Source organism: Amblyomma mixtum, chromosome 2, assembly GCF_055824585.1.
Source record: "Amblyomma mixtum isolate Tamu chromosome 2, ASM5582458v1, whole genome shotgun sequence".
NCBI lineage: Eukaryota > Metazoa > Arthropoda > Arachnida > Ixodida > Ixodidae > Amblyomma > Amblyomma mixtum.
The window spans coordinates 257,615,399-257,629,826 of record NC_143013.1 but is presented as its reverse complement, the minus strand read 5'-3'; the positions used below and the strand labels follow the sequence as shown (position 1 = coordinate 257,629,826).

The 14,428-nt window shown below is 50.9% G+C and overlaps 1 protein-coding gene across 1 annotated transcript; it reads right to left on the bottom strand.

The window, feature by feature from the left end:
• LOC149363656 (neprilysin-1-like) lies at positions 1-1,935 on the bottom strand. Its single transcript, XM_089568583.1, has one exon. The coding sequence runs from the start codon at positions 1,933-1,935 to the stop codon at positions 1-3; it is 1,935 nt and encodes a 644-aa protein (XP_089424709.1).
• Between the last annotated feature and the right edge of the window lie 12,493 nt (positions 1,936-14,428).

Here is a 14,428-nt window from a genome sequence, read left to right as displayed (position 1 = left end):
TTAAAAAACGAGGCACTTGTTCAGAGGGTTCAACGACGTCTCTGGCTGACAGCCGAATGCTTCCGAGAACCTCTGTACGTGGCGCAAAGGAGCCGAGCAGGGATCGACATCCGCCGAGCGAGTGGTGGCCGGTGCGGAGCACTTCGTGATGCACCACGAGAGGAAGAAGGCCTCGACGGCGGAGTAGACTCCGAGGCCATCTTGACCTCTCCTCGTGCCCTCCACAGCCTCCTCGAAGGCGTCCAGCGCGGCCTCCAGAGCGACAGCTTCCAGCATGACGTCGTCTCGCGGCGCGATGGACATGGTTCGAGCGTCCTTGGCGAAGCACTCTTCGGCCTCGACCAGCCGCTCCTTCGATGTCGCGCGCGCAGCGTAGTGGTTCAACGCGATCTTAGCTGATGCGCGCGCCAGTAGCGCGCCCAATGTGCCGTACTTGATGGCGATCGACATGTCCTCGTCGTATATAGGGAACGTCAGCGCGAAGGGCAGCAGCGCGAAGTCCCTGGAGCTCTTCAGGATGGTGTAAAGGTCGCCGTTCATGATGGTGTCGAGAGCGTAGTGGTCTACGGGTTCGGTGTCAGTCAGGTAGCGGGAGCTAGACAGGTGCCTCCAGTTGCGCACGAAAGACGTCGTAAAATCTTGGTATCCCCTGAATGGCAGACTCAGGTCGTGCTCGAAGCGGTAGTCGAATGCTTTGAACACGCCGCGCACGGACGCCCACTCGGTGATCATGGCCATGTCCGTGGAAAACAGGGGATCCTTGTGGAAGCGCTGCGTGAACGCCTTGCGTACGGCCATCACGAGCTTGGCGACGTCAGAGCGCACGCCAGACCGGAGAACCTTAGCGCTGTACGGTACCAGCACAGCGTCCCCTACCGTGCCGTATGTAAACAGGAGGCACGACTTCGAGGAAGTGCTCGTAGAATACAGCCTCTTGCCGACGTTGGTAAATAGCAGCTTCCTGTTGCAGAACCGGGCCACGTACCGCACGGCGCACCAGGAGACGTAGAGGTGCATTCTGGCCTCTCCGTACTCTTTCCAGAGCTCTATGAACTCAGGCACAAAGGAAGAGCTACTTGACATCAGGCGAAGGCTACCCGTGATGTTCCGCTTAGCGAGGGCATTGGCCCAAGCCTCGCCGCCCGGGTACAAGTTGTTCATCTCCAGCCTCGTCCAGTTGCGCGCTAAGGCGTCCTTCAGTCGCTTTCTCATGAGGAGATCGGCGTCATGCACGTCGCTGTAGGTCACGGCCGTACTGCCTTCGCCTGCCGAGAAGAGCAGGACGAGTGCGTCGAAGTACCTCTTCCAGGCTTCTTCGGTCGACAGCTGCAACTCCGCCCTGAGAACGTACGTGAAGCTCTTTGCGGGGTCGATGACCACGGTAGTTGCGGACGAGTCGCGCTCTAGCTTGAAGTCCAGGACCGCTGGCCAGCCCAACTCGAAGGCAAGAAACATGCTCGTTTCCAGCACGTCCGGCTGAGCGGCCACCCACGGCCAGGTCACGCCGGCTTGGGTGAGGTACTCCCTTACCAGTGAGGTCTCCTCCACGTCCAAACGATCTTCGGAGGCGTAGCAGGACTGGAAGAGCGCCGCAGTCTGCTCGCCGGCGTTCTGGCGTTTCTCGGGAATGACGGCCTTGGTCATGGACTTCACGATGGCCTCGAGCGCCGTCTGGTAGATGACCTCCTGCACCGAGAGGACGTTCGTGGCGCGCCAGCCGTCGCAGACGTGTCTGCCGAAGCTGTCGCACGGGTTGACGGATGCATTGACGGACTCGCCGAGCAGCTTGGCGAACGACTCGCAGGCTCCCGTGGTGCACACCGGCCGCTTGAAGGTCGACTGGACGACGTAGAAAACGACGACGACAGCGGCGGTGGCTGCGAGAGCGATGGCGGCCAGTGACCAGAGCTCGCCCTCCCTGGTAGCTTCCTCCATTGGGGGTGCGGGGCCCAGAACGCGTTCTTGATTCACCTGCAATAATGAGCGTACTTTTATTTAACAAACTGACTCGTATACAGTGTTGACCACCTCTAGCTGGAAATAAAAGAGGAAATATATGGTTTAATGCCGACCAGCTGCATCGATTTGTTGACTAGGACAGGAGAGGCCCTTTGTCTTCACACGAAACCGGTCGGCATGCGTTTCGGTTTAGAATGTACCATGAACGAAAACCTGCAAGGTATATATTTATGCGAATGACGTATACGTCTAATACCATTGGCAGGTTGGTTGGTTGTTTTTTTCGGAAAGGAAATGGCGCAGTATCTGTCTCGCATATATCGGCGGACACCTGAACCGCGTCGTAAGGGAAGGGATAAAGGAGGAACTGAAAGATGAAAGGAAGGAAAAGATTCCGCAGTGGAGGGCTTCGGATGAATTTCAACCACCTGAGGATCTTTAATGTATACCGACATCGCACAGCACAAGGGCGCCTTTTGTGTTTCGCCTCCATCGAAACGCTGCCGCCGCGGTCGGGACCGAACCCGGAAACTTCGGCTCAGTAGCCGAGCGCCCTAATACCATCACCAGATCCTTCGCTGAGAATATAGAGAAGGTACGGTATATAATACGGTGTATTTCGAGGAATTTTAGAAAGCTGGCATCTGAAACAAATAAACCAATATCAGGGAGCGTGAATGCCCCTGGTCGGGTCCCTCGGCTTCCGGAAGGAAGGAAAATAATCTGTTCTTATTTCTTTCACCGAATGCGTCCCCAAATAGCACACTTTTATCAAGAAAAGCATACTATACTTGGGGACAGGTTTCTGTGACTATGCAGTGGAAGTTACGAGTGCGCGCCGCGATCTTACAGACCTGTGACTTTCACCCGCGAGCGCTTGAGAACGGCACGTTTGTTGAAGCCTCGCGTTTGTTGCTTCCACTGCATAGTCGCAGAAAGCCGCACCCGAGTAGGAACAGAACTGCAGTGGTGCAGGGCCTTTCGAGTACCGGTAAGATTTCCACCCGAGCCTAAACCAAAAATGCTATGCATAATCCTCGCTACCGCTGACAAGCTTTGATTGGTTCGATAGCTGCCACTAAGTGCGGTACACGCGTCTAATGTGCAAGAAATAGATCTGGATATCTATTTCGTATCTTGCAAGGGTGGTGTAAATGTTAAGCATATATAAGGCCTCTGCTGCCGCAGAGGCCTTATTAGTGCTCCTTATGTGTGTTAATGTTAGTTGTTAATGCGCCTTACGTGTGTTGTCCCAATTTTTTCCTCCCTATCTTGGCACCGGTTGCTGCGCTGATTGATTGCATGGCAGTCAGGGACAACATTTATTTTATACCTGCTCCATCTTGCCTGTACACATGTAGTGCAATAGAGTCCTGAAATGCTAAACCGTAAAGCAATAAACCATTGCGTTTGCCAGCATGTAACGTCGCGAGGAGCCCGTGGGCAAGTGGGTGCGCCGAAAGAAAACCGGCTCGGTTGGCAAAAGCTCTCCTTGGGGTCTGATCTGTCTGCTGTGGGGAGCGTCGTGAATCTGCACGACGATGCCAATTCCGTGCTTGAAATCGTGCATTAGCGATACTTAGATAATGCCCAATTAGTTGTCGCTTCAGTACCCGGGCTGATTTGCCCAGGAGTACGTGCACTTGGGAGATATTTCCATGCACCTATACAGACAGAACAAGCCTGCCCCGTAGAGTGCGCCAGGCACCGAAATCCTACCAAACATTTGAAACGTGAGTGCCTCGCTATGAAAGGGCGTGGTTATAAGAAGATTTTTTCATACCTCGGCAGATGCCAGTGCCTTATAAAGGACCTTCAGAAAAGCGACTGCCGAGCCTGGGCGCTCGTGAGCGAAGACAACAGCGGACGCAAGAGCGTTTCTAGGTGATTTATCTGTCGAGTAAACATTTCTAGCTTGTCTCGTTTGCATTACATTATGCCTGGCAAACACGTGATATCATTACTAGAACGTATTCCATACGTGGTAAGTAGTGCGGAACAACGAATGCGATGGACATTAGTGGAACCATGCAGCTGTACGCAAAATAGCGGGGTAATTAAGAGCGTTTTATGTCACATTGCACAATCCTAATACAGAATAATATTAATATTCCAGAATGCACCTAAATGACGCAAGCAAAATTGCGTCTCGACTTGGACATGACAGCGCTCAAAAGCGGTATTGGTTATGATTCCGTGTGAGCGAAGAAGCCGCTCGCATGCCATTGCGAGCAGTCTCGACAGAAGCTAGCTTCTTGAGCATGATCTGATGCTCTGGAATAAACTGAACGCCTTGTACGAAGTTCGTCAAGTTCTTTCAGCGATCGCACAGCCTTCAAGCCCCTGAGCGCCAGATCTTTCATGATTCCAGTTGGTTCGGGAGGATAATAAAGGAAATTAAGTGTTTGCTTGTTCACCCGAAATTATGTGAGCGTATGCGCATGCGCGGAAAATCTGCTTACAAGAAAATGCACGCCGCGTACAGTGTGTTTCACCTAATACTTTACAAAGTTCTTAAAATAGGCTTTTTGAGTCAGAAGAGCGCTTTTCTCGGCGCAGCATTGTCAGTGGTGTATTAAGTCAGAATACAGCTAAGACGTGCTATCTAGTAGGCTGGTTAACTAGTATCGAATAGTCAACTTTTTACGTATTACTGTTGGGCACCTTAGTTAATGACAGGCGTGTAGCCCACCGTGAGTAATTATCAGCTTTTAGAATTCCGGAAATGCAGTTACGCTTGGCGCTGTGGCCCAACAAATTTTGGCTATTTCGGCGAGTTAGACGCACTGGAGAGGTTGCTTTGCCTGCAAGCATCTCGAAATCGCATGTATTTTGGCACGATGTTGCCAATCTTTGTTCGGCCACAGCACCGAGGGCAACCACATTTTCGAAATTCTAAAAGTGATATGGATATTACGATGGCCAACACGGCTAGGTAGGTGTCAATAATTAAGGAGCCTAAAAGTATAATAGTTAAAAAGTTATCAACTCAATATTAGTTAACCAGCCTGTTAGTCAGCACGCCTTAGCTGCATTCTGATGTACTGCACCGGTGACATTTCTATGCCAAAAAATTCGCTCTTCTGATGTAAAAAGCCTATATTTAAAAACTGCTGTGTACAGTCTCAGGTGAACCACCCTTTACACATGCGCTTGACTCAGTCTCACTTTGCCCTTCGCGCGGCTCCAAAATCAATTTTTCTCCGCTTTTCGGTATTGGGAAAACGGAAGCAGTATATTTCCAGGTGGTGCTCGCGAAGATGACTGAAGCCATATCTGTAAACGTTAGTTGAAGCTCCCCTCTGTACCTTCAAGCTCTGCCCCCTACTACCGTACGTCATAATCGCGTACAATACGGCCCTCCAGGAAACAACGCGTCTCACCTAGCTGTTTCGCTTTCTCTATTACGGCAGGGTCGTTCGGTCGATGCTAGACGCAACGCTCCCGCCCCCTAGCGATAAACAACTGGCTCTGGATGCTGAACAGTTCGCCGAGCGCGCTGAGCAGGCTCACCAGCTAGCACGCCTGTATATCGGGAGGCAACGATACGCACCGCTACAACCACCGTCACAGGGAAGAGCTCAGCAACCGCGGCAGTCAGGTTTAGATATCGACTCCCATGCGACGCAACGGCTTGCCTGAAAAGCTACTTAGCCGGTATTTTAGACTTTGGTTTGGTTTGGTTTGGTTTGGTTTGGTTTATGGGGTTTAACGTCCCAAAGCGACTTAGGCTATGAGAGACGCCGTAGTGGAGGGCTCCGGAAATTTCGACCACCTGGGGTTCTTTAACGTGCACTGACATCGCACAGTACACGGGCCTCTAGAATTTCTCCTCCAAAGAAATTCTAGCGCCGCGGCCGGGATCGAACCTGCGTCTTTCGGGTCAGCAGCCGAGCACCATAGCCACTGAGCCACCGCGGAGCCATTTTAGACTTTGAAAGTCTTGCGAAGGATCAGTGACGTTAATTATGAAGTGTTGCGGGATGGTCCTAAGCAGCCGTGCCGTCGACCGCCCTGCTCAGAAGTCGAATATGCTTTACACCGTATGAAACCGTGTTTTGAATGGGAACGAAGAATGGCTTCTTCCCTCTTTTTATTATCTTTGTGTGCATTTGCTCCAGCGCTTGTCGTTCTTGTGTGTGTTGCGTTTTGTTTGTTTTAAGGAGAAGGGAATGCCAGGAGGCGCTTGAGAAGAAGAAGAATGTAAAACTCTTGCTTGGGCTGTTGGTTCATGCTTGAAGATGTAATAAGAACGGCGCGACGAACGAGGACTAAAATCCTTTCCTTTGTGCTCTACATTTGTCTCCGTTAGTCGCAGCGTTTATACTGCATCTTCGAGAAGAAGTTCCGCCGTCGCGTCTCCAGCGATACTGCACTGGAACTACTCGTGTTCGTGCTTAAGGTCGCCTTCATATTGCGACCGCTGCCATGGTGATATTCCGCTGGAGTTCTTCGATGGATTAGCACATTCTATCGCGGTACAACTCGACGGCATGTAGGAAAACACAGTACACTGTTAATACTTGAGACCTAATGCACTACGCCAATACCCCAGCAACTGAATGTTTTGCCAACCATGCCAAGCCAAGACCTTCGCTCCTCCTCCGATACGTCATCCGTGACTTTAGCTGATAGAGATATGTTACTTCGACACTCGGTTCGACGCCAAACGACAAGCTTCGTAGGTATTCCAGCTTGGGCTTCGTTTCTTTTCCTTTCGAGACGATATTGCAGACGTGAGGCGACTGTGGCATTTATCCAAGAAGCGCTCAAGGCTGGCCCTATACACACGAAATCTAAAGGTCCGTGTACTGTGCGATGTCAGCGCTCGTTTAAGAGCCCCAGATGATCGAAATTATCCGCAGCCCTATACTACGGCTTACCACATAGCCTGAGTCGTTCTGGGACGCTAAGCACCGCAAACCGACTAATCAACAATACGCCCAGAGCAACTGAGGTGCAAAGCGCGTTCACAGTCCTGGGCGTTAAGTCAATTCTCAATACATTCAATCCCGCAGAGTGCCCGAAGAGTCTCGTACCGCAATGTTTTCGGAAGCCACCCTGGCGTCCCGTTGGGCGACGTCGCGTCCTGTCTTCTCAGGCTCTTCGGCCACCACTGGTGCTGTCAGTGTAGGGATCTCCACGAGAGCCATCGACTTTGACTCCAGGACCTGGCCCGGGGCCTGAGAAAGCGCAGGCTCTTGTCTTTGAAGATTCGTCGCTGTTGCTTCTCCAGGGATATGTGGCGGAATTCCCATTGCCTGCGGGAGTTTTTGAAAATTCGTTATCGTTATAATCTAAAATGTCATTGGTATACAGTGGTAGGGTATTACTCGGCGTGGCATGGCATACAGTGTACTATGGAGACAAATGTCTCAAAAGGCGCTAATGGCGCTTAAGGGCCACAGTTATGTGTGCCAACGGTAGCCTCATTTGACCGCTAAACTTGAAAGCAGGTGAACTTTCACCTCCACGTTTTCAGCATAGTATCGCCGGTGGCAAGTACCGAATGCCCAAATAAAAAAATGGTTTTTGTGGAAGGGAAACGGCGGAGTAATTCTTACATCATGGTGGACACCCGAAACGTGTCGTAAGGGACAGATATTAGTGTGGGCTTAAAAATAAATAAGAAAAAAGTGCCCGGAGGAAGGTGGGAGCGAAAGAAGAAAGAGGTGGTGGCGGTTGACAACATTTATTGCCAAGCAATGCAAAAAGGTGCAAACCCCCGCCTCCTACATGGCACGAGGCAACCCTTAGGGGGCTGCTCTTAAATGGCCAAGGACAGCCCTTGGAGGGCTATGTGCTGCAAGGCGTCGGTAATTATTCGGTGCTGGTCAGCAGCAACGGAGCTGGCCAGAAGAGTCCCAAAATGACTCCACCGTGCTTGTGGATGGAGGGTGTGGGCAGGCAGGAATGTCAGGAGGAGGTGAATAAAGTATTCTGGTTTCCCGCAGAGCTTACCGGAGGAGAGGAACTGATCGGGGGAGCGGGCATGAAGGAGAATAGGGTAGGGAGCAGTACGGGTTTGCAGTCGGCGCCAGTGGGAAGCCTGGGTTAAGTTTAGGAAGGGAGCCGGCCGTGCGTAAACGTGCCGGGTATCTCGGTAGTGGGTAAGGATATCTCTGAAGGTAAGCAGACACTCCTGGGATGGCGGAGGGGGTCCAGCTCGGGCCCGGAAAGTGAGACCTCGGGCGACGGAGTGGAGCTCTTCGTTACCCGGGAGGCCTGTGTGTGCTGATGTCCAGAGAAGGATTATGGGGCGGGTGGCGTGCCAGAAGCGTACAAGTCGAGCCGCGGTGCGGGATACCAGGCCTTTGGAGAAATTAGGTAGGGCGTGTTTTGAGTCTGATAATTTGGTGGCAGAGGTCGAGATGAGAGTGAGCGCAATAACCTCTTCCTTTGCAATTTCGGATGAGTCTGGTGATGGAGGCTGATGCGAGTAATCGAGCCTGATTATCAGCGAGGCGAGGACAATGCGCGAGCCCGACGAGCGCGCTGCCATGTCCACGTAAGAAAGAGGTGCCGTAGTGGAGGGCTCCGAGAATAATTTCGGCCATCCGGTGATCTTTAACGTGCACTGACATCGCACAGTACACGGATGCGTTTTGAGTTTCGTCTCCATTGAAACGCGGCCGCCGCGGCCGGTTTCGAACCCGGGAACTCCGGCTCAGTATCCGAGCGCCCAAACCACTGAGCCATCACGGCGGATCCCCTTTCTTGTATTTCTTAAGTTTAAGAACTCCGGAAGGTCGAAATCAATGGGCAGTCCTCAAGTTTTCCTCCACTACGCGGCGTGCCTTATGTATAATCTGGCGTTGCTGCCTTGGAACGCAAGCGTCTAATAAACAATCGCTTCAGTACCTGCTGAGTGGTAGCCACGGATGCCTCCTCGACCTTCGCCTGGGATGCCTCCTCGGTCTTGGCCTGCGTCCGCTCCGCCTCACCCTTCTCGGCTTCATCGGCGCTCCTGCGCTGCGACCGGTGGCGGTGAGGCTTCTTGCTGCGGTCGCTCCTGCGAGATGACTTGCTGCTGCCGGTCAGCTCGCTGCTCTTCTCCTCCTTCTGCATGCCAGAAGACACAGGTGACGGTGGCCGAATCCTAGCTTCTTCTGATCGGCGAACGCGGAAACGGGCGCGTGGTCAGCCTCGAGCTGCGAGCACGCTCCTCGTCTTCTTCCACCTTTGCGCGCCGAGTGGCCAAGTTATGGCGAAATATAAATCTATCCCACCCTAAACAAAGCCCCAAACAAGCCAGAGGATGGATGGAAAAAACTTTATTGTTAATAAATTGGTGTTCTTGACCCTTACGGGTTACTGGGCGCCGTGGTCGATCCTTGGTCCAGGATGCCGCACTTGACTGCTGCCATCGTGGCTCGGCGCACAAGGAATCGTTGCGCTTCCTCGTCCTCGCTGGCCAGCAAGTGCTCCCACTGCATCACACTCGGGTTGTTTATTCTTGGCTCTAAGTCTGCCTTAGGGCAGGTCCATGTGACATGTTCTAGTGTAGGTTTACCCTGACACCACGGACATTCGTCTGCATATTGTGCAGGGAAAATCTTGTGTAGTTTGTGCAGGTGTGGGTAGGTACCGGTTTGTAGTCTGCGCCAGTCTACCGCCTCCTCTTTGGTGAGCCTTTTGTGTGCGGCTGGGTAGCGTTTCCGCTGACCCTGTAATGATCGAGTATATCTGAGTACGTGGGGGTAACTGGGTCAAAGGTGCCTATGGTGCAAAGTGCTGAGTCTGCTCGGTTGACGTACCCTCGAGCTAACTCGTCTGCTGCCGCGTTGCCCCTCATCCCCTCATGTCTGGGAACCCACACTATACTATGTTTAGTGTTTTTGTGTCTTCTCCTCGCGTGCAGAATATGATTGGCGATGCTGTCGATCCTGCCTCTTGTGTAGTTTCTGCATGTTTGTTTGGAGTCCGTCACTATAGTGAGGTTGAGTCCTGTTGCGTTGCAGCCAGAGGAACACATACTGCTATGTTTTGCCGTGCTAGTAGCGTGTCCCACCAGGCATCGGGTCCAGGAGCACCGCCGCAGTGCCGAAGGAGGAAGGGACGTGGGCCGGAGACGGGGAGTAGGGGAAGTGAAGGAAAAACTGTATTCACATATTTACATGATTATTTACAAAAATGACAAACAAAGTAAAAACTGAGAAGTCTCAGGGAAAATTTAACAAAACTTCTGTTTCGGCTAGATGGTGCATAGCTTATTTTGAAACGAATTCAAGCGCACAACAACACGCACACAAGAGAGAGGTCTCTTGTGTGCGTGTTGTTGTGCGCTTGAATTCGTTTCAAAATAATCTCAGGGAAACGTTGAGGGAATCGCTCAGGGAGTCGCTCCGAGAATGGCTCCTCGATGAACGGCTCGAGCGCTCCCGAGATCTTCCCGCCCTTTTCGACCAATCGTAGGGACTTCGTCCGGGTGCTCCAAGGTCGTTCACCGCCTCGTCGTCATCCTCGGCTGAGGCCCCTGGGTATTCGGAAGTGGCCCGTGAGGCCAGGAAGATTGCATATCTTGTTTCGAGGAAACGTCAAAGGCGAACACCTACAGCGCCGTCACCTCGCTTCATCCGCTGAGGCCCGTGCATACTTGGAAGTGTCCAGAAGAGCGTGTTGACGGGCTAGTCGTTTCCGGCCAGGTGGATTCCATATCTTTGCTCCAAGGAAATGCCCCAAAGGCGAACACCTGCCGCGGCGTCACACCGCGGTTGACAAAAGAGCGAGCACCGGTTGAATGGCAGGCGCTTGGCAGATGCTCGTCTCCGCAGGTGGCAGCTGGCGTTGAGACATGTCACGCTGACAGAGGCACACACACAAAGTCGCAGAGTCAATACTACTGCCTTGGGTGCCGTTTAAGGGGAACTCCGGAAAACACGTGGTGGCAGTTAGGCAGAAGTGGTGGTACCAGGAATCCAGGAGTCGAATACGTCCCTCGTGTTCGGTTCCACTTGTCATGAGGTTGCATGGGAGCGCGTGCATGAAAGAAGACCCCTTTCGCAGAATCACGCACTGCATCTGGGCATGGCCTAAGTGGAGACAGGCGTGACGGGAACACACAGAGAGTTAGGGGGGGGGGGGGGGGGTATAAACACAACAATACACTGACGTCTACCGACACACTTCTGCCATCTAAACTACACGAGTGGTACCCGACGCCACACACCCTGCAGTGCCTACACTGTGGAGAGGTAGCTAATCTGTAACACATGGTCTGGGTATGCCAATTCAATCCCTACCTAAATCCTATACCCAGCCCCTGCAAAGAAAAATGGGAGGCCGTTTTTGCTCAGCGATGACCCTGAACACCAGCAAGGACTGATAGCGAGGGCCAACTCGCCGACTGCAGTCAATGAACTGCCGGACTAGGAGGTCCACCCAACAACCTGTTCGATTAATCTTTCGTCTTAGTAAAGGTTTCAATCAATCAATCAATCAATCAATCAATCAATCAATCAATCAATCAATCAATCAATCAATCAATCAATCAATCAATCAATCAATCAATCAATCAATCAATCAATCAATCAATCAATCAACTAATACCAACACTTTTCATAACATGAGCTTTAACATACGTTAAACAATGACTCAACCTCGAGGACCTGGGAAATGCTCTCACTGTGGCGACTATTCTGGCATACAAAATATCTACTGGAACTCACCCACCCCACGTTCCTTGTCCGCCATCCCACACTACTACCCCCTCGTCATGGCAACAGTGGCTGCAGCTCCGACGCTTGATCGGGTGAACCAGTTTTTTTAGCGATTTGAGCGCCTACTTCAAACGTGTCACTGAAGCTGACGTAGTGCACACGTCGCCTATCTCGCCGAAATAATCTTTGACTAGAAAAGGGGGAGAGAGAGACAGAACACTTTATTTCCAAGTTTTGTGTCACTAGGAATGCCCTGTACAGATGTCTTAAATATTTTCCGAGCTCACGAGGGGCTTCTGCGATTACTAAATTTTCAAACACCGAAGTGCGTAAAGATGCATTACCCACTGACCACTTTCCATAAATGCGTTATCCAGTAATGTTATCCAGCGCCGGTGGGCGGCGCTGTCATCGCTGGCTGTACCGGCTGCATTTGGCGAACAGGCCAGCGGGAACGCTTCATAACCTGAGCTGATGGTGAATGGAACAAGGAATGAAAATTTGATAACAGATGAGCATAATCGGTGCTTTATTCAGGCCCAGAGTTGTGTGTAAGAATGAAAATGTGAATGGCCCTAGGTATAGTTGTAGTGCCTGCGTCTCAGCCGCCATCTGATCATGTTGATATGGACCTCAGAAGCGACACGCGTCCTCATTACGAGGGTGATTTATTTGCAGACAGGCGGAGAGGTCGGCAGGAGCCACAATTCTCTCGGTTGCTACGCTGCGCTGCTGTATAAAGCGAGATGGCTGCCGAGAGCTATAGGAGCCAGAAACCAACACTACGTGGATGGTGTCTTCACAATAGTTCTAATTTTAGGTTCCCGCTGGGGTGTTTGTCGTCAAGAGCGTGCGAAATAGGTCGGCGCCGGAATGCTTGCTCACGCGATTCCACAGAGCTGCCGGTGCGACCGATGTGCTTTGTACGAAGAGTTGACGAGCAAAGAGGCGAGCACGAACAGCTTGCATTCCTATTGGCTGGGAGTAAGAGACTGATTTTCCCGCCGTCAGGAATCTGTCGCCTACCAATCCATGTGACTGGGCTTCTGAGAGGACCAAGAGACGGACTCAGAGTAAAGACACCGACAACACGTAGTGCGAGCAACTGTTCGTTCCTAATCCTAAGAACCTTATATGTACACTTATAGAGGAGAAATGGAGAGGCTCAAAAGGAACGAACACGTGAGCCAGATATCCGCCAGCCCGCGATCTTCTGTTGAGCGCATTCGAAAAAAACATCAAGATATTTTCTAGAGCGGGTAAGAGCACAAATAAAAGCTAACCTTTAATTCCTTTGCCTCTGTGGCCTGATGGATTAGCTGTGTGATTTTGAGGCTTGAGACGGCGGACCGAATCTCCTGCCTACTGATATTTTTCGTTTTTTTTTATACCGCATTACTTGCACGCGAAACATTTATCGTTCCCTGGTTCTGTGTTCCCTTTTAGGTCGCATTGGGAAATTCTTTTGAGCCAAAATCACAGTTTAAAGTCCTTACTCCAAATTCATTTTTGTTCATATTTTTTCATAACCAACTGTTATCAGCACGCAGGTTATTTGCTCCCACCCCCACCCCCACCTCCGGCCCCCAGTGTTAAGTGTTATCGTTCAGTTTGCTTTGGAGCCAGAATCTTCGTTTAAAAATCCTTGACACAGGCAGAGAGGCGAAACTGGAAGTTGGCGCACTGTACCTTTGTGCATGCGCAGTAGAGAAGATCGCGCACCGGCGAACGCTAGGCAGAAGTGCTATTTGTTGGGAAATATATGTTCAGAAATTACCTTTTTCCCGAGCACAGGCTCGCTTGATTCACCATGGTCCAATACAGTATGTGTGGCAGTGCGCCTTAGACTTGAAAAGAGAAACAAAAACTACCACTTCGTTCATAGCTTTTTACGTTCTCATCCACTCAATGAATACATTAGTTTTTTTTTTTTTCAAAACATGCCAACTTCCGAAACCAAAACAGATTTTTCGTCTCTTAGGAGCCAGGAGAAATTGGAAAATTGGAAATAATGCAATATGAGCACAGCAGGTAGTTAAAGCAGTGTTCTGAATAAAATAATAAACGCTGAAGGCCAGTTTGTCAACGGGATGCCTACTAGAACAACATGTCTATAAAAAAACTGCGCGAAGCTCTAAACATGTTCCACTCGAATAGTGGGTTCTGAGCGGGCCATTGCTTCATTATTCTTTTTTGGTCATGGGGGTGAATGTGCATGAAGTAATAGGCGATTGTCCACGTCCAAGAGTCCAAGTAAGGAAGTAAGCACGCTTCACGAAACATACGAATTAAACACAGGTTCCCAAACTCTTCTGTGCAACCCTTGGAATGCTTGGGGCTTTTCATTCTCCTCAAGCACCTAAGTCCACGGGTGCCCTAATCGTCGTCTTGCCGTTATGGTACTCTTCATCTCTTGGAGGCATACGTGTGCGCACAGGTTTGGTGTGCTAAATTTATACACCATTGGTCACAGTAGATGGTAACGCAAGCATGAACCAGTATTTAAGGCTCTAAATATGGATCGGGGTATCAAGACAGCGTTGTGACTATTACTAATTCAAGATAAGGCTCATAGAACATGGAAGCCATGCAGTAGTAGATCTCCCTCCTTTGCTGACGCAAAATTTTCAACCCAGCATAACAAAACCAAAAACCAGAACGCGCGCTAAGAACAGAAATGAAATCAAGAATAAGTGCTGCAAATATTTTGCAATCGTTCGAATAGTACGCGCTTGTTCTGAAAGTCAAACGCAACAGCACGCCTACGTGCGTCCGCGCCGTGTCTGCGTTTATGACGAAACCAGCCACGC

Bases quoted from the DNA above. Each gene is read 5' to 3' on its own strand.
- LOC149363656 (XM_089568583.1), bottom strand. From the start codon at position 1,935: ATGGAGGAAGCTACCAGGGAGGGCGAGCTCTGGTCACTGGCCGCCATC.